The sequence below is a fragment of the Giraffa tippelskirchi genome, chromosome 8 (genome assembly GCF_054371585.1).
Source record: "Giraffa tippelskirchi isolate mGirTip1 chromosome 8, T2T-mGirTip1v1.2.pri, whole genome shotgun sequence".
Classification (NCBI taxonomy): domain Eukaryota; kingdom Metazoa; phylum Chordata; class Mammalia; order Artiodactyla; family Giraffidae; genus Giraffa; species Giraffa tippelskirchi.
Window position 1 is genome coordinate 21,339,579 of NC_137282.1, and position 23,090 is coordinate 21,362,668.

Sequence of the window (23,090 nt, forward strand, 5' to 3'; positions counted from 1 at the left end):
TCACTCTAGCTTTGTAAACAGGGAGCTGGGTAGGAGTGCTGTCTTACCATCTTTTCAACTTGTCTGAAAAGTGTGGGAAAAGGGCAACTAGGTATCTGATATTCTAAGTGTGTCATGACAGGGGTTAGAACCTTTGCCTTCTGCGTAGGGACTAGATGTGCAAGGGAGCCCTTGTCCTTTAAGCTCTGCATGGTTGCTCAGTGTTGTCCCACTCTGTAACCCCATGGACTGTAGCCCACCAGGCTCTTCTGTCCCTGGAATTCTCCAGGCAAGAATATTGGAGTGGTCACCAGAGGATCTTTCTGACCTAGGGGTTGAACCTGCTTCTCCTGCATTGGCAGGCAGGTTCTTTACCACTGGCAAGCCCCCTTTAAGCTGTACATGCTCAGAATTTTGACTCAAAAACCCATTGCTGGAAGGATATGGGAAAAGTTGGTTATGTTTTCTAATCCTTGAGTGGAAGCTGGGGAAGAGGAAACCCTATTTCTTGACCATATTTGCCATGGGTTTACATAAAGCTAAGCTCATTTGGGGAGGAAGTGGCTTATGGTTTACATGCCATAGACTCTCACTGTTCTTATTCTTACCAAGATTTAGTAAATTTTCTTGAATGAATTTTTTTTCCATTTGCTGGATGCCAAAGGACCTTCTTACATTGCCATTCCAAAAATCATACTTCTCTGAAATACTGTTAATTTTTTTTTACTATATTAGAATAATTACTTTTTTCTCTGCCATTTAAAAACATATTAAACATGGAATCTAGAAATATGTTGTTAATAGTACTTCTTTCTATAAAAATGACATAGACTGTGCAAAATATATCACACCTTTAAATAAAATTATTGTTATTAGAAATATGGAAAAATCATGTTTTCCCTGAAACAGCATGATGTGTGTTTTTATATAACAACAGTAGAAATAAACATTTTGATTTGTATTGTTTGAAACAAATCTTCTGTTGAACACCAGACACCAGGAGCTTTTTTTTTTTTTTTTGATATTTCCTTTGCAAACACAAGAGGCAGTTTTATAGTATACATGATTTATAAGATTATTCAGCAAAGATTTTCACAGTATTTAGAATGGGTAATTTGTATATGCTGCTTTTGAAAGAATCAGCTGACAGTTTATTGTAATAAAACAAGACTTTCTTTTCTTAATAGGCCTTTAGAAATGCAAAACTTCTTGCAGTTAACAACTTAATGTACAGCTATTTCTACTTGTTTAATACCTGAATGTCTGATTCCTCACCCTGCAATGTTGCCTTTTATAGAGACACCAAATCTAATGTGCACATTTTCATTTTTTTACAGAGCCTGCTTGTGGGCTCACTAAGGGTATAAAAAATCTGCAAAGAATTATCCATGAAGTCTCTGGATAAAAGCGTGACAAATAACAGCTGATACACCTTATGAAGGAGTCTTATCAGTGTAAAGACGTAGAAACCATACATGTCAAAAGGAAGATTTCCTTGAAAATAGAACAAATAGAAGCTGCTTTGGGAGCCTATTAGGCCTTGGAATCTTTGCTTTAACAATTTTGAAGGGCAAAGAAAAAGTCATTTGATTTAACATACATTATCACACATTAGTAGTTACTCAAATGTTTTGGCTATTTGTAGTTAATAATAATAAAAATAAACCTAGTTATTCTATCATACCCAAATTTTATATATATTGGCTATAATGTAATAGCCAACTCATTGGAAAAGACCGTAATGCTGGGAAAGATCAAAGGCAAAAGAAAAGGGCATGGGGCATCAGAGGATAAGATGGTTAGGTAGCATCATTGACTCAATGGACATGAATCTGAGCAAACTCCGGGAGATAGTGAAGGACAGGGAAGCCTGGCATGCTACAGTCCCTGGGGTCACAAAGAGTTGGACACGACTTAATGAATGAACAACTAATAATGTTAATTATTATTTAATTTGGCTCACCCGAAATATTCCTAAACAGGGCACAAGTTTGATTTAGATTTAATCCTTTTAATTATTTACATATTCATTCTACAAGCATGTGTTTGAGTATGTATCACGTATTGATCAATGTTTTCAGTTCTTTGTTTAAAAATAAATACAGCATTTGTATTTAAACTCATTCAACTTTTCAGTGTACTTCACATGGCTATATTTACACTTTAGGCCAGAACCTTCCAAATCCATATTGACTGAATATAATAAATAATGTGTGTGCTTGCCATCCTTATTAATATAGTGGTGAGTATCCCCACCTGTCACGCAGGAGACTGGGGTTTGATTCCTGGACGGGGAGGCAGCACGCCTCTTTTGGGCTTCCCTGGTAGCTCAGCTGATAAAGAATCCACCTGCAATATAGGAGACCCTGGTAAGATTCCTGGGTTGGAAAGATTTGCTGGAGAAGGGATAACAGGCTACCCACTCCAGTATTCTTGGGCTCCCCTGGTGCCTCAGCTGGAAAAGAATCTGCCTGCAATGCGGGAGACCTGGGTTTGATCCCTGGGTTGGGAAGATCCCCTGGAGAAGGGAAAGGCTACCCACTCCAGTATTCTATTCTGGAGAATTCTATGGACTGTATAGTCCATGGGGTCGCAAAGAGTCAGACACGACTGAGCAACTCTCACTTTCATTTAGTCACTCAGTCATGTCTGACTCTTTGTGATCCCATGGACTGTAGCCCACCAGGCTCCTCTGTCCATGGGGACTCTCCAGGTAAGAATACTGAAGTGGGTTTCTATGCCCTTCTCCAGGGGATCTTCCCAACCCAGGGATCAAACCCAGGTCTCCCACATTGCAGGTGGATTCTTTACCTTCTGAGTCACCAGGGAAGCCCATAATAAATAATAGGGAGAAATATTTGATACAGCTACCTAGATTGACAGAACTGGTCTTTAATACTAAATTCCTAGAGAAGGACTTCAGATTTACCTGGGATTCTTTTTTCCCCCCACAATTCTTGTGTAATTGTGATGCACCACCCAGATGCCCTCTCAGAAACTGAGGATTTTTCTTCCTGGCTGTTGAGAGGGTTGCAAAGGATAGCCTTAGCTTCAGCTTTTTTTGGAGATACTGAAGAACACTGCCTTTCCCAGAGTTGTGCTGCCTTTCAGGGCAGTCCACAACCAATGCCTGATCAGTGAGGGGATATTAAACCCTGGCCCTCTTATCTCCAGCTCAGAAAAACTCTGAGGCCTTGCCAGTCTCCATGCCAAGTCCTCTGTTGGGACTGCATCATGGATCAGGGTCATCCTCTGTCCAGCCATTTCTTCCTCCCTTCCCACGTGCTAATCTCTGTCTCATAGTCTACTTCCTGGGAACCTAACCTGAGACAGGTGCCAAAACCCATCCATTCAACTGGGACAGAATCCATGGCCACATTTTATACAGTGCAAGTGAGAAGTGAGACAAAGGGAAGCAAAGGGATTGTTGTGAACTAAAACACTGTGAAAGGTGTTTTCTCCTGAAAGTGGCTTTCAGGATATTGGGTACCACAATGAGTAAAATTTCTTAAAATGTTTGAGGTTAACTTTTTTAAAAAGAAAGAATTTCTAAAAAGATATCACCATCTACTATTGCCACTTTACAGAAAATAAAGAAAATTTGAACTTCAGAAATGCTAGAAAGTATATTATCTGTTATCTTCAGTAAACAAATCATAATATTTCATTTGTTAAAGCTTTTAATTTTGGGGGGAAAAATTTTAGTAAAGGGCAGGAAATGCTTCATTATGGAGTTATGCCACTTTGGAATACCCTTGCCCAATATTTAATAATTGCTTCAATTTCTTCCTTGTTTTTGCATTGTCATTAAAATTATTACATTAAAAATTTTAAAAATTATAACTGATCATAATTCCACATCCAAATAGTTGAAGTCAGAAAGTAGAGTTGTCAAGATGTTGTGGAAAATGCTTCTGTCTCTATAGTCTCTGCATGGTTACACTGTAAACAGACACCATAAAAAGGACCACATGAAAGGCTTAGTTTGCTACTGCTTTCGGCTCAGTTGTCACCAGAAATATTGTAAGGGCAATAATCCCAGGCTTTGTCAGACCAGTCTTACATCGTATTTCTGAACTCATTTTACTTTTGTTTCTGTTGTCTTTATAGAAAAAAAGGGAAATTTTTTGTCAATAAAATGAGTTTGCTAACAGGAAACAAATGATAAAAATGCAGATTTTCATTTACTTGTGTTTTATTTTTACATTCGTCATCCTATTTTTTGACAGTAGCTATACTAGCAAGATGAGAAATATTTTACCACTCCATGTGTGTTCCCAGGCTGCTGCTCATTGCTTTTTCTAACACATCTTCAAAGAGTTTACCTTGCTTAAACATTTCTCTGACTTACTGAAGACTCTTGGAGAAATATGTATGTCTTAATGATTTGCAACTCATAAAGCAGCTTTTTATACTCCAAGTAAGGCTGAAAGAGCGATGATTTTAGGCCTAGCCATATTTTGAGGGAAACTTGACATATGCCACAAGGAAACTTGGAACATAAATGAAAGGATATCAAATCAGCATTTTTATTTTACACCACTGACAGCATATCACAATCAAAAATAATTCCAGCTGGACTTAAATATACAAACTGTCTTACTTTGAAAGTTGGTGTGTCATTTTTGGTTCAGTAAGAGTGGAAATGTATACATTTTTAAAATATTACTCTTTTGTAATATGTAAAATCCTAAGCTGATAGACTTACTGTCAAATGCTTTTAAAAGAAAAATAGCCAAAAATAGGCATAGTGAAGAATTGTCAGGGATTGTGTAATCAAAGATATTTCTGCATTGAAAAAGCCAAAATTATAATAAATTTATAAAGTTAGTTACTTACAGTTTTTGAGAAAATATTATGGATGCTTAGAAAAATAGGATGACAAATGTAAAATTATTGTCTACCCCTAGAAGGTTATATGCACCTAAGTGAGAATAGTTTTTCTTAATGAATGTGTCCAGTTCCTCACCTTGAGTACTGAAATGCTGATTTCTAAAAAGAAATAGAATGAGTCATCATAGAAGCCACACAGTTTGTAGTGATACTTAGTCCAAAATGTGGCTTATGAGAATTTCAGAATTTGAAAAGCAATTGCTTTATCCAACTTACCTGACTCTCTTAGTGTGACCTATATTTTTTAGTCATTTGCCGTTTTAGTCATTACAAAATAGTGCAAATTCGTACTGGTTGATACTTTTATCTTTCTGTTTCCCAAGGTCAAATCCTTACCCTTAGGCTTTTTCATTTATGTAAACTCCCCTCCATTTCAACTGCCAGTATATGTTCAGAACTTTAAAAAAATTTTTTATCATATACCACCATCCCTAATTATTTTTATATTAAAATGGTGACACACTTGTAAACGGAAGTAATAATAGCCCTCACCAAAGAGAGCTATATATTTAATGAACTCATTAACTAATTAAAACCAATGCTGGTTAAGCATCTTATAATTAGAAGCCACTATGTAAGGACATGGGGTTGGATAGACTCCGGGAGTTGGTGATGGACAGGGAGGCCTAGCGTGCTGCGGTTCATGGGGTCACAAAGAGTTGGACACGACTGAGTGACTGAACTGAACTGAATGTAAGCATATGTTGAGCTTTTATAGATGAATTGACCACAGTTCCTATTTTTTTAAGACAATACATTGACGATTTTGGTAGACTAAGATTGATGTGAATATTACACTAACTTACTCCTCCTTGCTAAGTTTATTCTGATAAAAATTTGATAAGCATTTTTTGAACATCCTCTGTGTTCTGGGTGCTGGGAATACAGCAGTAAGGCAGGTATACCATTGTTTTCCTAAGATTAAACCTAACAGGAAAGTAGGTATATGATTCAGGCCATTGTCAATCAGTAAGTAAATGCCAAATAAAAGTAAAATTTCAGTGCTGTGCAGAAGAAGGACTCAAGACTCTCCCTAATGACCGTAAGGTGACCACTCTCCTGTACAGTGAACTGGTCTCAGACAGTTTACTGATGTGTAGACTCCTCAGATGGGTGCAGATCCCTCAGTTGTTCCCAGTTTGTTTACGCAACAGGAAAGTTGCCTGCAGGGCCTGGCGTTTCCCAAGGAGCACCTTTGCTTATTGGCTCAGTTGCATTTGGTCTAGTTGTTGCAGTCATGTTCATGTTACTCTGTTCTTTTGGATGAGGACTTACTAAACCTAATTCTTTACATATTAATTAAATTAATTGTCTCAGTTCAGTTCAGTCGCTCAGTCGTGTCCGACTCTTTGCGACCCCATGAATCGCAGCACGCCAGGCCTCCCTGTCCATCACCAAATCCCGGAATTTACCCAAACTCACGTCCATTGAGCCAGTGATGCCATCCAGCCATCTCATCCTCTTTCATCCCCTTCTCCTGCCCCCAATCCTTCCCAGAATCAGGGTCTTTTCCAATGAGTCAACTCTTCGCATGAGGTGGCCAAAGTATTGGAGTTTCAGCTTCAACATCAGTCCTTCCAATGAACATCCAGGAATGATCTCCTTTAGGATGGACTGGTTGGATCTCCTTGCAGTCCAGGGGACTCTCAAGAGTCTTCTCCAACACCACAGTGCAAAAGCATCAAATCTTTGGCGCTCAGCTTTCTTCTCAGTCCAACTCTCACATCCATACATGACTACTGGAAAAACCATAGCCTTAACTAGAAGGACCTTTGTTGGCAAAGTAATGTCTCTGCTTTTTAACATGCCATCTAGGCTGGTCATAACTTTCCTTCCAAGGAGTAAGCGTCTTAATTTCATGAATGCAGTCACCATCTGCAGTGATTTTGGAGCACAAAAAAATAAAGTATGACACTCTTTCCACTGTTTCCCCATCTGTTTCCCAAGAAGTAATGGGACCAGATGCCATGATCTTAGTTTTCTGAGTGTTGAGCTTTAAGCCAACTTTTTTTACTCTCCTCTCTCACTTTTCTAGTAAGTTACAATTTGAAAGAAAGGCTTCCTAGAGTTACGCTACTATGCTATGTGGGAATAACATCTTTCCATCATCACAACAAACTTCTTTGCCTATTTATTTACTGTGGGAACCCGAGGATCACAGAAAGTTACACCCCAGGCACAGTTTTGCAAATACACTGGGTCAGAATCAGTTTGAAGCAGTTAGGAAGCAGTACTGGTATATATAGCTGAGGTCCAGCAGTGTCTGAAATATCACATGTAGTCATTTCCTGGAAATCATCTGCCCTAAGAGAAAAGGACAAATGGGAAGCAATTCAGAGAAGACAGAGAAATAAATTAAAACATCAAATATGAATAAGTTAAGGAGAGGTTGCTTGCTTGCTTGCTCAGTTGCTTCACTGTCAAGACTCTTTCTGACCCCCATGGACTGTAGCCCACCAGGCTCCTCTGTCCATGGGGTTTTCCAGGCAAAAAGACTGGAGTGGGTTGCCATGCCCTTCTCATGGTCAGGTTGCCCGTCAGTTGTTTTACATATATAAACAAACATAGAAGAGACCAGAAAAATGGTTCAGAGACCTTGGAGTTGAAGAAAATTTCTGTTTTATTCCAGCCAAGATGGATAAAAATCAGAAAAACTATCTATTACAAAAAATTCTTGAATGTTCCTATTGTAATATTTTTTTTCTTTTGAGACTACTTATGAACTATCTCTTTTATCTATTGTTTTCCTGTTTTTCTCCCGAACTGCTGTTAATATATCTGTGCTCAAGATACATTTTTATCTCAAGTATCTTATAAAACTTTTTTAATAGATCCTTATAAAATTATTTACCTTCAAAGTTTTAAAGGAAACGCACATTCAGTTTAACTGGGTAAATAGAAGCCACGTGATATTAAAGTGTCACAATGAATCCTGAGTGAAGCCATCTGACTAGTGGGCCAAGTATAGCATGTTAGAGCTCCCAGACCGCCGCATCAAATTACTGACAGGGAAGATGGATTCTAGAAGGGTTAAGCGCCTTGTTGCAATTAGTTCCTGACACAGTTGCCTAGAACCTAAAGCAGGTCACGTGGTTTGCTGCTTGGCCCCATGTCTGCCCAACCTAGGATTGCTAAATTACTGTTCAAAACACAATCTCACTGCCCTGCGGTCAGTACAGTTAGACATCAACACGCTAATACTATTTCCTCTTGAAAATTCTATTGTTTTTGGTAATGCAAAATTTGGAAAACAGAATCAAATTTTTGTATCTTAAAAATATTATAGTGCCTTGTAATGACAAATGTGCTCTCTGCTCTTGATGTTATTATATAAAAAATCCAGAATTATTTTATGTACATGAAAATTGAGTTTAAAAATTGTGAAAAAAATTACTGCTCTAAATAATTCTATGAAAGGAATTTTGAGGAGCTAGCAAGTTAACTCTGAATGGATCAAAGTGAATTTAGGGCTTCCAGTTGAATTGTCCCTGTATTGAGGAATTCAGCTAGGAAGGGCAAGGAAAGGAATATGGTAAATTATACTGATTTACCTGCTTTTCCTTCTGGGTCTGCACTGAAGTGGCAGAAAATGAGACTCAACAATACATCAGTCCACATAGATGAGTGTCTTCCCAGGTGGCTCAGTAGTAAAGAATACACCTGCCAATTCAGGAGATGCAAGTTTGATCCCTGGGTCCTGAAGATCCTTTGGAGTAGGCTATGGCAACCTGCTCCAGTATTCTTGCCTGGAAAATTCCATGAACAGAGGAGATTTGCAGGATACAGTCCATAGGGTAGCAAAGAGTCAGACACTACTCAGCTACTGAGCACACACACGCCACATACAAAGTTGTGGAGAAAAATAAGACAGTAGAAAACCTTAAAGGTGGAAAGTAGGATAAATATTAATTGACTTGTCAGGATAAATCGGGAACCTAACCTGGGATGCAGGAGAAGACATGATGCAAGCAAATTAACCTTAGAAAGTTCCCTCCAGAATACTCGCAGAGTGAGAGAAGTTGGTGTTTCAAAGGTGCAAGGAACAAGGTCCAGGATATTTCAGTTTATTTATTTAAATTTTTAGAAAAGTGTTTGTTGTTAAATCACTGTGTGTGTGTGTTAGTTGCTTGGTTGTGTCCAACCCCCTAGGCCCCAAAATTCCTCTGTCTAGAATTCTCTAGGCAAGAATACTGGAGTGGGTTGCCATTCCCTATCCAGGGGATTTTCCCCACTCAGGGACTGAACCCAGGTCTAATCACTAAGTCCTTGCATTCCTGAGTCCTTGCAAGTCTTTGCAACCTCATGGACTGTGACACACGAAGCTCCTCTGTCTTCCACTATCTCCCAGAGTTTGCTCAAATTCATATCCATTGAATTGGTGATGCTATCTGAGCATCTCATCCTCTGTCATCCCCTTCTTCTTTTGCCTTCAGTCTTTCCCAGCGTCAGGGTCTTTTCCAGTGAATTGGCTCCTTGCATCAAATGGCCAAAGTAGTGGAGCTTCACCTTTAGTGACAGTCCTTCCAGTTAATTTTCAGGGTTGAATTCCTGTAGGATTGACTGGTTTGATCTCTTTGCTCTCCAAGGGACTCTCAAGAGTCTTCTTCAGCACCACAATTCGAAAGCTTCAATTTTTCAGCACTCAGCTTTTTTTATGATCCAACTGTCATATCCATACATGACTACTGGAAAAACCATAGCTTTGACTATATGGACCTTTGTCAGCAAAGTGATGTCTCTGCCTTTTATTGCACTGTCTAGGTTGGTCATAGCTTTCCTTCCAAGGAGCAAGTGTCTTTTAATTTCATGGCTGCAGTCACCATCTGCAGTGATTTTGGAGTCCAAGAAAAGAAAATCTGTTACTGTTTCTACTTTTCCCCTTTTATTTGCCATGAAGTGTTAGGATCTGATGCCATGATCTTAGTTTTTTTGTTGTTGAGTTTTAAGCCAGCTTTTTTGCTCTTCCTCTTTCACCCTCATCAAGAGGCTCTTTAGTTCCTCTTCACTTTGTGATTAAAATGGTATCATCTGCATATCTGAGGTTGTTAATATTTCTCCCGCCCAGTCTTGATTCTAGCTTGTGATTCACCCAACGCAGTATGTCACATGATGTACTCTGCATGTTTGTTAAATAAGCAAGGTGACAGTATACAGCCTTGTGGTACTCTTCCTAATTTTGAACCAGTTCATTGCTCCATGCCTGATAATAACTGTTGCTTCTTGACCTGCATACAGGTTTCTCTGTAGACAGGTAACATGGTCCAGTAGTCCCATCTTTTTGAGAGTTTTCCACAGTTTGTTGCGTTTCCACACAAAGGCTTTTGTGTATAGTCAATAAAGCAGAAGGAGATGTTTTTCTGGAATTCTATTTCTTTCTCCATGATCCAGCAGATGTTGGCAATTGGATCTGTGGTTCCCCTGCCTTTTCTAAACCAAGCTTATACATCTGATAGTTATCAGTTCATGTGTCGCTGAAGCATGGCTTGAAGGATACTGAGCATAACCTAGCATGTGAAATGAATGCAGTTGTATGGTAGTTGGAACATTCTTTGGCATTGTCCTTTGGAATTGGAACGAAAACTGACCTTTTCCAGTCCTGCTGAGTTTTCCAAATTTGCTAACATACTGAGTGCAGCACATTAACATTATCATCATTTAGGATTTTAAATAGCTCAGCTGGAATTCTATCACTTCCACTAGCTTTGTTTGAATAATACTTCTAAGACCCACTTGATTTCATACTCCAGGATGTCTGGTTCTAGGTGAGTGACTATACCATCATGGTTATTCAGGTCATTAAGACTTTTTTTTTTTTGGTACAGTTCTTCAGTGTATTCTTGCTGCTACTTCTTAATCCCTTCTGCTTCTGTTAGGTCCTTACTGTTTCTGTCATTTTTCATGCCCATCCTTGTATGAAACGTTCCCTTGAGTCTCCAATTTTCTTAAAAGATGTCTAGTTGTTCCCATTCTATAGTTTTCCTCTATGTCTTTGCATTTTTCATTTCAGAAGGCCTTCTTTTCTCTCCTTGCTATTCTGTGGAACTCTCCATTCAGTTGGATATATTTTACCCTTTCTCCTTTGCCTTTCACTTCTTTTCTTTCCTCAGCTATTTGTAAAGCCTCCTCAGACAACCACTTTGCTTTCTTACATTTCTTTTTTATTGAAATGGTTTTGATCACCACCTCCTGTAAAGTGTTATGAATCTTCATCCATAGTTCTTTAAGCACTCTTTCTACCAGATCTAATCCCTTGAATCTATTCATCACCTCCACTGTATAATCATAAGGGATTTGATTTAGGTCATAACTGAATGGCCTAGTAGTTTTCCCTACTTTCTTCAATTTAAACCTGAATTTTTCTATAAGGAGCTCATGATCAAAGCCACAGGCAGCTTAAGGTCCTGTCTTTGCAGACTGTATAGAGATTCTCCATCTTCAGCTGCAAAGAATATGATTAATTTGATTTTGGTATTGACCATCTGGTGATGTCCATGTGTAGAGTCATTACTTATGTTCTTGGGGAAAAGTGTTTGATATGACCAGTGTGTGCTCTAGACAAAATTCTGTTAGCCTTTGCCCTGCTTTGTTTTTGTACTTCAAGGCCAAACTTGCCTGTTACTCCAGGTATCTCTTGACTTCCTACTTTTAAATTCCAACCCTCTGTGATGAAAAGGACATTTTTTTGGGGGGTGTTAGTTCTAGAAGGTTTTGTAAGTCAATATAGAACTTGCCAATTTCAGCTTCTTTAGCATTAGTGGTTGGGGCACAGACTTGGATTACTGTGATGTTGAATGGAAATGAACCAAGACCGTTCTGTCATTTTTGAGATTGTATCCATGTACTGCATTTCTGACTTTTGTTGATGTCGAGGGCTACTCCATTTCTTCAAAGGGGTTCTTGTCCACAGTAGTAGATATAATGATCATCTGAATTAAATTCGCCCATTCCTGTCCATTTTATTTCAGTGATTCCTAAGATGTCGATGTTCACTCTTGCCATCTCCTGTTTGACCATTTCCAATTTACCTTGATTCATGGTCTTAACATTCCAAATTCCTATGCAGTACTGTTCTTTACAGCATCAGATTTTACTTTCACCACCAGACACATCCACAACTGAGCATTGTTTCCACGTTGGCCCAGCCACTTCATTCTTTCTGGAGCTATTTGTAATTGCCTTCTGCTCTTCTCCAGTAGCATATTGGAGACCTTCCAACTTGGGGGGCCCATCTTCCAGTGCCATGTCTTTTTGCCTTTTCATACTGTTCATGGGGTTCTCACAGCAAAAATACTGGAGTGATTTGCCATTCCTATCTCCAGTGAACCACATATTGTCAGAATTTTTCAATATGACCCGTCAATCTCGGGTGGCCTTGCAAGGCATGGCTCATAGCGTCATTGAATCTTGCAAGCCACTTCACCACAACAGGGCTATGATTTATCAAAAATATAGAGATATATGTTTTTAAAAATTTAAAAGGGTGAAAAACAGTTAAACTCTGGAAGGATGCACAGAGCACTAGTAAAAGTGCAAGGTTCCAGGAGGGAAACTGATCATCTGCGGGGTGATGTGTGATGGTGAAGGGCATGCCCTTTACTCTGTTAACTATTTAAAATGAAAAGGGGAGCTGGAGAAGCATAATCAAGAGATAGGCATCCTTTGAGATCCAGTGTTTTGAGGAGAGATCCAGAAGAGAAAGAGCAGAATCAAGTGGAAGAGAGAGAGAGGAAGAGACAGGAAGGAGGAGAGGAAGGGACAGGAAGGGGGAGAGGACTGGAGACAGAGGAAGAGAGGGGGAGATTTGAGAAGCAGATGAGTATCCCAAGAGAAAAAATAAAACAGGAATAAATGATTTGGCATAGCAGACCAGGTTTTGAAAAAACATTATTTTAAAAATTCTGAAGTCCAAGAAAGGTCTAAAATTATATAGCAAGACCCTAAACTTCAAATAATAAAAGCAAAGATGGGGAAAATTTTTCCTTTGTATTAATAACAAAAAATTAAAAAACCCTCCCACTTTACTAAAAAATAAAAAAGAAAACTTTTTCTCTTGGTATTTGAGATAGAATGGAATCACCTTTTCTATTGATTTGTGGGTCCAATAAACTTCTCATGAATTCCATGTTATATTGATAACTGTAGTTTTATTGTTAATAACTGAATACTTCTCTTAGTAAACATAGCCATTTTCATTAAAAAAAAAAAGGCAATAGCCAAAATTCAATTATGTTCAGTTCTTTTGTAATTCTGAGGCCTACAATCATGCCTTTGTGTTGACTTCTATTGATTTAAGTACACTTTTACTTGTTACTTTCTCAGAAGACCTCATAAGCAAGTCTGCAAATGTCTCAATACCAGACTGTCCACTTTTTCTGCCAAATGTGTTAATTTTGTGTGTATTACTAAGAAGTATCAAATTATAGCTAGTATCCACTAAGCAATGGTATTTGTTTTATTTCCATTGAACTCTATGAAAGTATATTCAGGTGAGATGAATAACATTTGCTTGTATAACACTTGCTCTCCCTCTTTTTGAGGATGGTTAGATTTACATAATACCTGTGTTAATTTATCACCATCCTTATTTAGTGTTTCACACCAGCCTCTCAATGAGCATGCAACTAAGTGAAAAGACTGTTACAAAGGAGGGGCCAGGTATATGCTTTTCAGGATAGCCCTTGCTGACTTCTGCAGTGACAGTTGAGCACAACAGACACTTGTTTCCCTAATTAGGAGGCAAACTAGTGAGAGAGGTGGTGTGACATGGTGGCTCAAAATATGGGTTCTAGAACCTGGCTGTAAGTTTCCATTCCAGCCTTATGGCTGGATTTGTGGTCGTAGGCAAGTTTTCAGCCTTGTTATTCGAAATTTCCTCTCTGTAAAATGAAAATAAGGTTGTTGAGAGGATTAAATGTCATAATGTATATAAAGAACTCAGAACAGGGCCTGGAAAAAGAGTAAAGCACCCTATTAACATTTGTTATCATTATCATTAATAGAAGCAGTAACAGTTAAAATTTACTGTTATTATTCCTAAACAACTGTTACATAAAACAGCAGAGGTATTGGCTAAAATGCATGTAAGTAATTTACCTTGGTCATCTTGGTTTTGATAACATGGGATTTATGACCGACACTTGTTTAAAAACTATTGCCATCTCACTTTCTGTTGATTTTATACACGTGTTGTTCAGTTAATATGTGTCCAGTGTATTTGCTTTGCTCATTCCCACATTTTCTAATCAAGTTAGACCACCTTCACCCAGTGGTCAGAAGATGCTACATGTAATTGAGTCTCCTAATATCTCAGGGTTTCAGGGGAGACCTTCTGGTGGTGACTTTACTCAGAGGGTGTTTTCCTGAGTTGACTTGCACAGTGATAACTAAATTGTTATTTCAGCTTCTGTTGGCATTATCATACAGACACAGAAAGTATCAGAAATACTCAGTTACTATAGGGGAGACAGAAAATATGTTGGTAGGTAAGGTACCTCCAGGAATTATATAAAAATATGAGGTGGTATCACAATAAATGGGGAAATGTAGATATGGACACTTCTATCCATATTTGAAATGAGGAAATCAGGAGTGAGAATTGATTTCCAGAGAAAGAACTAACCTGTGGAGATGAGACTGGGTGTGGAGTTTGAAGCAATGGGGCAGAGCACAATGCATGTAGCATTTATGAGACTAATGAGTAAATCAGCTTAGGAATTTGCACCAACAATCCTAGGAGAATGCTGCTGGATTCAAAACAACAGGAGGGATAAAAATAGTTCTGTGATAGAAGTAAATCTGTTAAGACCATTCAGTCTTCTGTTCTTTGGTGAATTATATCCCATATTCATGCCCATTTTCACCCTAGTGACAGCAAACTTTCAGAAATTTGAATCAGACGATAGCAGAAATACTCTTGCTACCATTCTTGACCCTCTTTCCACACTCACTCCTCCCTGAGGATAAAGATCAAGGATGTTGCAGGCTTTCATGTTTTATCCCTTGTGTACAGACATGTGCCTGTGCACAGTAGGACCCAAAATAAATTTTAAATTACATTATTGAGTGGAGACAGAAATTTAAGAAAAAAGAATGGATATGGCCATGGCCTCAAGCCAATGGGACACATGACATTATAACTCAGGGTCATGATGGAAGCAGAGGCTCTTTTAAGTCAGTAACATAGTTTTGGAGGAGGTTATCCTGAGTATGTGGTGGCTGGTTGATCCTTGAGCTGGAGTCAGGCAGTGGAGGGGCTCCTCACCTGCTTGCACGCTTGGAATGTACACTCTGTCCTCTATTTCCACAGCAGGAGCTGTTTTTAAGGGCACAGCCTTGAGAGAGCAAGTGTTGTTGAGACCATCTGGACTGTGTACATGAGTGGACCAATCAAAGTATAAACTTCAAGACTGGGGGTGGGGGTGTGTGTGGAGATCCCGGCTTGTAATCTCAAGACGGGCCTTATGGGTAAACTTGGCTGTTTATTATTCCTTCCACCTGCCCATCTGGAGGGGTTTGCCTCTTTCTTGGGTCTCTCTTTGATCTCCGTGTATGTGGACCAGTTAGCGAACTAATGCATTCTGGTTATGCAAATGGGAAAAAATGACGAGTGTAACAGAACTGGAGAGAATATTCTTTTATTTCTCCATTGGGAGATGCACCTAATACTTAACAGATAATTTGGAGAGGAGGCGATTACCCTGACACCTATAATAAAGGATTCAGCAGTGTCTTATATCCATCGATCTCAGTTCCCCAACCTGAGGTCTGAAATGCACTCCCCATCTTCTGTCTCACTGAAGATAATTTTGTTAGGTAATAGTTTCTCTATGTTGTGAACAAGATACATTAAAGGACAGAAAAAATGGGGCTTTCTGATTTCTCAGAATGGAGTAGGTACAGGAAGAGTTATGATGATCCATGCTCCATAAGAGTCCTTGCTGGTCACCAGACATGGCTAATACACACTCTACCAGGCAGATGAAAACACTGTGTAGGAAAAGGGCAAAGTCACTGTCCTTTGCTTAAACCATTTTATGTATTCTCATTAAAAAAAAAAAGGGTCTAAATAGTATTTAGTTCTGTACAACTAAAAGCCACTTAAATCTTAGTCCTTGTTAGCTTTTGATATTCCTTAATTTGCCCTATTGTAAAATATCTGCCAGGATTCAACACTTGACACATTTTTTTCTGTGTGTATTAGTAATCTTTCCTTAAATAAAGGAACGCTTTCAGCCAATTTGGTATAAAGCTGTAATTTTGCTTGTGCACATTGATTCATTGGGATCAACAAAATAGGTCAGATCCACGGCTTGTCTGTGTAAACTTACAGCAAGTGACATAGAAGTAGAGATGTTCATAACTCTAGGTTATGAGATGTTTGCTTCAGAAAAAATATTCCATAGTGATTCCATAAGTGGATCTTTTAAAGTGCAAAGTTCATAGTATATAAAAACATCCTATTTACCAAGAAGATCATCTCTGGTCTTTTTTCCTGAGAAATTCTGGTTAGGTTTGTCAGGTTAAGAAGAGTGAAATCAAATCCCTATCCTGAAGACATAAGCAGGAAAGCAGGCAGTTTATCAGGAAAAGCATAAACACAAAGATGAAAGATTTAATTGAAAGCAGAAGCAGTAAATAATGACAACTTAAAAACTTAGAAGATGGGCCAGAGAAGGTTAAGAATAATTAAGCAGCTAAAATCTGTCCATTTTAGCTTCTCTGTTTAAAACTCCTGCATTCTCACTCGAATTAGGGTGCCAAGTAAAAATTACATTTCTTTATTGGGGTAGCTTGATTTACTCTTCATAGATTCATTTTCCTCCTTACGGAGTCTTCCTTCCCATGAGAGGAGTATTTCACCACCACATAGATGTCTTGCTTTTTTGCCAGAAGTTTCCTTACCTACCCTTATTTCTCTCTTCCATAGATCTACATTGTCCTACACTGGGGCCCTCCTTCAGCCTGAGCCCCAGAATGACTGTGACGGGGAGCAGAGCCACAGCTAACTTGCATGGCCACATACTGTGAGTGACAAATGCATGCCTGTTACTGTAAGCCTTGGAAACGTCAGTGCTTATCACAATCCCTTCATTATTAGACTACACTAAGTAGGGTCATAAGCAGACAATAGTGCTTAATTAACTTTGGAAATGGATCTTTAAAATACAACTCAGAAGTCTATAATAGTCTATTTCTATCTGATACTTATCTTTAGCTATACTGCTAAGATACACATTTATATATTTACAGACAAGAAAGTGCCTATTACATTCTTTAGACTAAGTACTCGGAGTAAATTCACAGTTCCCTAATGTTTGATATCTTTAACTGAAGCATAATAATTGAAATTCTGATCTTTTTTGCTAAAGTGTTTAGCTTTTTCATTTTGATGAAGTCAGAGTTTCAAGTGAATTTTCAAGAAGTTGAATTTTTATTATATATGTTGAGTAAATCCAGTATACTTTGGATTTTTGAAGTAGCCTTTTCATATTATTTTACATATAAGTTCCCAGATAAAGTGTATATATGTATGTTTGTATAATGTTCCATTGAGACACATGGCTCTTAGCATGCTATCCATTCTAAAGAAGATGCTCAATAATAAAATGATAAGCAATGTCATGTAGAAACTTACTAACATAAGTCATATTTCATTCTGTTCTGTAGTAATGTTTTTATAGTGTTTTTATCTCTTCACATTGTCTTAATGCTTTATTTATTGGAAAATTATAGCCATATATCTTAATGCTATGTGTTTGGGCATTATGCAGAAGAAAGATTATTAGTGATACACATGCCTCTTTTGCCTCTTGGGTATTGAAAATATAACTTGTATTATGGCCAAATATAGTTTTTCTATGGTTGAATAAGCGTGAGTCTTCCATAAGAATCCATGAACTGTGGGGATGGGAGAAAGTGCCACTGACAGCACTCCCAAGGGTTCAGAAGTAATCGTCTGTATGATAGAAAAATACGTGAATCTGACTCAGCTTTAGGGAAAGCTTGGCAGACAACTAATACTAAAGGAAAGCCTGTGCTATCAAAAGTGACTTCATTATATGAAAGCTTCTTATGTCTGGAAAAATAATACCACTGATGTTACAAGTGAATTTCACCAAAGACATTGCTATTATGGTCCTCTAGGTACTGGTAGAATATTAATTTTTCATGTGATGTGAAACTAGTCACATATCTGTGAATAAAAACACAAAGGTCCTTTATGACCTTTTATTATTGATGTGAGATACTGTAAATGCATCCAGCCTAGCTTTCCTTTAAAGTGGGTCATGTGTGTTAGGAAGACATGCCAAAATTATGAGTAACTGTGATTTCAGTCCTGGAAGGGACCGTACATAATAACATTTCCCTTAGCCTAGGTAACAAAATAAATGCAGTGTTTAAAAGCAACACTTCATTTACTCAGTTGGCTTTGTCTGCTCAGTTTAAAATCATAAGTGACTCTTGAGCTTTTCCACCCACTGATTTTTAAGTTCAACTGACATTTTAACTGATAATCAAATCCTCTGTCTTTCCATTGATGTTGTTTATGTAATGGAAATCAACACAAAACAACTTAAAAACAGTATAAGAAGAGTGTTGGGACTTAATGATAACTTATGTGGCAAATCCAGCTTTCACTTAGAGGGTAAAGCTGTCTGAGGGGAGATGATTTATTGCAAGGAAACAAAAAACTATCTTCTATTTTGCCCTTTGAGGAGGATGTGGAAGGGGAATAATCTCCCCCAGTCTCACCAGACACAACCACATAGTACTGAGACAGGGAAGAGCCCTACTTCTTCACATTAAAATTCATTCTCAGAGAAGTCTCTGAGTTATAGATTGTTCAGAGTCTCTCTTTTCTTTAACCTATTTCCTTGAAAAATCTCACCTCCCCTACTTAACTGAATACAAGTCAGCCCCCATCCTCAATCTGATCAATTCACCTTCAGTTCTTTCATATGGTCCCCACTGCTGCTCCTCCTTATCATCACTGTTACTTCTGGAAAGGAGAGGTAACATTCTGTTTGTTCTTCACTACACTTTGTTCTATGTAACATTGCTTATCATGTCTCCCTTGCTTGTAGTCAAGGTGTTTTGTAATCTTCTGTTATACTTTCTATAACCTTTCAACTGCTGAGATATTCTTTATCTTAACCCAGAAGAGGGGCCACCACTTTCTCTTCCTTCTATTCCCATTGCTCACTGTTTCCTTTTGAACCTGACCCAGCTTTAGATTCATTCTGAATACAGCGAGTGTCCAGGCAACCACTGTCAACTGATAATGAATTCACTTGTGAGAACTCTCAGTCCTGTTTAACACCTTCTTGATTAACTTCAGCTCAAAATCCAAAGCATTCTCATGACATCTCTTGTCATCATCACTGGGGAATTAAATATTTATGTGGTGACTCTTCTATCACTCTGACAGAGTTTTTTTAATCTCTTTAGCTGCATGAATTTTTATCTAATTATGTGTTTATCCTCACTGGAGTAGCTGTAATTTGTACGTAATCATGAATGAGAATTACTGCCTTAAAATCTGAGCCTCTGAAGTACCTCATTGTCCATATTCCATGTTCCTTTACTTTTATGGAATGCTTTTCTACTGTACATTTTACTTTCATTTTGCATCTCAGAGACTTCCTTTTCCTATCTTTCATACTCTATAGGTACCTTCACCACCACCCTCACCACTCCTCCAGTCTGATTTAAATCCTGATGGAAATCTCAGGCCTCTCTCCTGCTGACATCCTGTCATGTTTACCCATCAATTCCCAACCAAGAGTGAACATTTATGTATGGCATTGCCAATCCCAGACTGCTCAGCCTTCAACAAGACTGCATGCACTACATATTTCAGCTGTTCAGGATCTGCTGTTATAAAATATCTATAATCCTTTCATTTTCTTTATCATCAGTTTTTCTTATGATTCCCTTATAATACCCTCTTCAATTAATAAAATACTGTCTTCAGCTGTGGTTGGGAGGGCTTGAATCTCTGAGAAGGTAACACTCAAACAAAGGCCTGGGTGATGAAAAGCAGTCAGCCAGGCAAAAATCTGGGTGGAATTGGAGAGTATTCTAGGCAAAGCAGATAAAAGATTTAAAGATTTTGATGCAGAAAATAGTTTTGTATCTTAAAGAAATAGAATGTCTGGCTTGAGAATACTGAGAGGTGTGCTAAATAGGAGGTGAGAACTGAGAGGTAGGCAGGGATCATGAAGAGCCTGCTAGTCCATGGTAAGAATTCTGAATTGTCTTCCAGGTGATATGCAGGGGGGCTCAGCCTTTGATATTACCGAAATTTGGGGTGAGGTCATTCTTTGTTGGGCTGTCCTATGTTGTGGGGTGTTTACTAGCATGCTTAGCCTCTATGCACTAGATGCCGGTAGTGCCTCCACATCATGGTGACCGCAAAATTATTCCAGACATGTCACTTCTCCCCTCAGAGACAAAATCAGTCTCCAGGGAAGCCACTGGAGTGTTTCCAGGAGTAAAGTGACATGATTTGTTGTGTGTTTGAAAGTGTCGATCAGATTCTTTGGAGAGGATGGGCTGTAAGAAGGTAAGATTTGAAGTAGAGACAATTCAGAGGCTGGATCTGCTTTCCAGGTGTGAGTAGGTAGGTGGTGTGATGGAGCACGGTGATTGTTATATGAAGGTTGTTTCATTCAGATTATGTTTGTCAGTATTCCTAGAATGTGGTCTTACTATTTACTGAAAGGTATATAAAGGATTCAGTTACCAATTAAAACTGTCAGTAAGAAGTTGCATGCAAACATCTGGAGCTCAAAGGAGAGTTTAAACCTGAATTTACTAGAATAAAAGGAGTTGGAGTCCTTAGCATTTGTGTTATAATAGTTGAATTTTCAGAGGACCAGTGAATAACAGCACTTTCTCAAGTTGAAAAGGATTAAAAACATGCATAGAATTTCTTCCTTATGTATAAAAACTAACATAAAATGAATCGAAGACTAAATATAAGAGATCAAAATATAAGAGTATTAGAAGAGGGGAGGGAGTTGGGTGGGGGGTCCAGGAAGGGGAACACATGTAAACCCATGGCTGATTCATGTCAATGTATGGCAAAAACTATTACAATATTGTAAAGTAATTAGCCCCCAACTAAAATAAATAAATTTATAAAAAAAAAAGAAGAGAACTTAAATGTACATCTTCATGACCTTGGATTAAACAAAGGTTCAGGGCATGAAAATCATAATTAATTGCACTTTATCAAAAATGAGATCAATTACTTCAAAGGTTACTTACTCGCAAGAAAGAGAAAAGACAACACACACAATGGGAAAAAATAGTGGCATTTTCTGTGTCTGATAAGGGTGTAATATCTAAAATATATAAAACTTATGACATTCAACAATTTGAAAAAACACAACTTAAAATTAGGGGACAAAGGATTTGAATAGCTGTTTCTCCAAAGAAAATACATTAATGGCCAGTAATCACATTAAAAAAAAAAAAACAACATTCAACATCATTAATCAGTAGAGAAATAAAATAAAAACAGTGGTAAGATAGCATCTCACACCCACTCAGTTCAGTTCAGTCCCTCAGTCGTGCCCGACTCTTTGCGACCCCATGAATCGCAGCACGCCATGCCTCCCTGCCCATCACCAAATCCCAGAGTTTACCCAAACCCATGTCCATCGAGTCAGTGATGACATCCAGCCATCTCATCCTCTGTCGTCCCCTTCTCCTCCTGCCCCCAATCCTTCCCAGCATTAGGGTCTTTTCCAGTGAGTCAACTGGTTGGATCTCCTTGCAGTCCAAGGGACTCTCAAGAGTCTTCTCCAACACCACAGTTCAAAAGCATCAATTCTTCAGCGCTCAGCTTTCTTCTTAGTCCAACTCTCACATCCATCTATGACTACTGGAAAAACCATAGCCTTGACTATACTGACCTTTGTTGGCAAAGTAATGTCTCTGCTTTTTAATATGCTATCTAGGCTGGTCATAACTCCTTCCATGGAGTAAGCATCTTTTGATTTCATGGCTGCAATTACCATCTGCAGTGATTTTGGAGCCCAAAAATATAAAGTCTGACACTGTTTCCCCATCTATTTCCCATGAAGTGATGGGACCAGATGCCATGATCTTAGTTTTCTGAGTGTTGAGCTATAAGCCAACTTTTTCACTCTCCTCTTTCACTTTCATCAAGAGGCTCTTTAGTTCTTCTTCACTTTCTGCCATAAGGGTGGTGTCATCTGCATATCTGAGGTTATTGATATTTCTCCCTGCAATCTTGATTCCAGCTTGTGCTTCTTCCAGCCCAGCGTTTCTCATGATGTACTCTGCATAGAAGTTAAATAAGCAGGGTGACAGTATACAGCCTTGACGTCCTTTTCCTATTTGGAACCAGTCTGTTGTTCCATGTCCAGTTCTAACTGTTGTGTCCTGACCTGCATACAGGTTTCTCAAGAGGCAGGTCAGGTGGTCTGGTATTCCCAACTCTTTCAGAATTTTCCACAGTTTGTTGTGATCCACACAGTCAAAGGCTTTGGCATAGTCAATAAAGCAGAAATAGATGTTTTTCTGGAACTCTTTTTCGATGATCCAGCGGATGTTGGCAATTTGATCTCTGGTTCCTCTGCCTTCACGTATTGCTGAAGCCTGGCTTGGAGAATTTTGAGCATTACTTTACTAGCATGTGAGATGAGTGCAATTGTGCAGTAGTTTCAGCATTTTTTGGTATTGCCTTTCTTTGGGATTGGAATGAAAACTGACCTTTTCCAGTCCTGTGGCCACTGCTGACTTTTCCAAATTTGCTGACATATTGAGTGCAGCACTTTCACAGCATCATCTTTCAGGATTTGAAATAGCTCAACTGGAATTCCATCATCGCTACTAGCTTTGTTCGTAGTGATGCTTTCTAAGGCCCACTTGACTTCACATTCCAGGACATCTGGCTCTAGGCGAGTGATCACACCATCGTGATTGTCTAGGTTGTGAAAATATTTTTTGTACAGTTCTTCTGTGTATTCTTGCCACCTGTTCTTAATATCTTCTGCTTCTGTTAGGTCCATACCATTTCTGTCCTTTATTGAGCCCATCTTTGCATGAAATGTTCCCTTGGTATCTCTAATTTTCTTGAAGAGATCTCTAGTCTTTCCCAATCTGTTGTTTTCCTCTATTTCTTTGCATTGTTTGCTGAGGAAAGCTTTGTTCTCTCTCCTTGCTATTCTTTGGAACTCTGCATT

The 23,090-nt window shown here is 38.5% G+C and overlaps 1 protein-coding gene across 7 annotated transcripts in view; it reads left to right on the forward strand.

Moving 5' to 3' along the window:
• C8H8orf48 (chromosome 8 C8orf48 homolog) overlaps positions 1-23,090 on the forward strand; it is a 269,196-nt gene that overhangs the window by 213,743 nt on the left and 32,363 nt on the right. For 4 of the 7 annotated variants that reach the window (XM_081520959.1, XM_081520955.1, XM_081520960.1 and 1 more), the window contains one exon: positions 16,799-16,895. In XM_081520959.1, coding sequence (XP_081377085.1) covers positions 16,799-16,895 — 97 coding nt within the window. Of the gene's footprint in view, positions 1-16,798; positions 21,398-23,090 lie in introns of those variants that run through there. The other 3 variants (XM_081520954.1, XM_081520951.1, XM_081520956.1) reach the window with 2 other exon arrangements.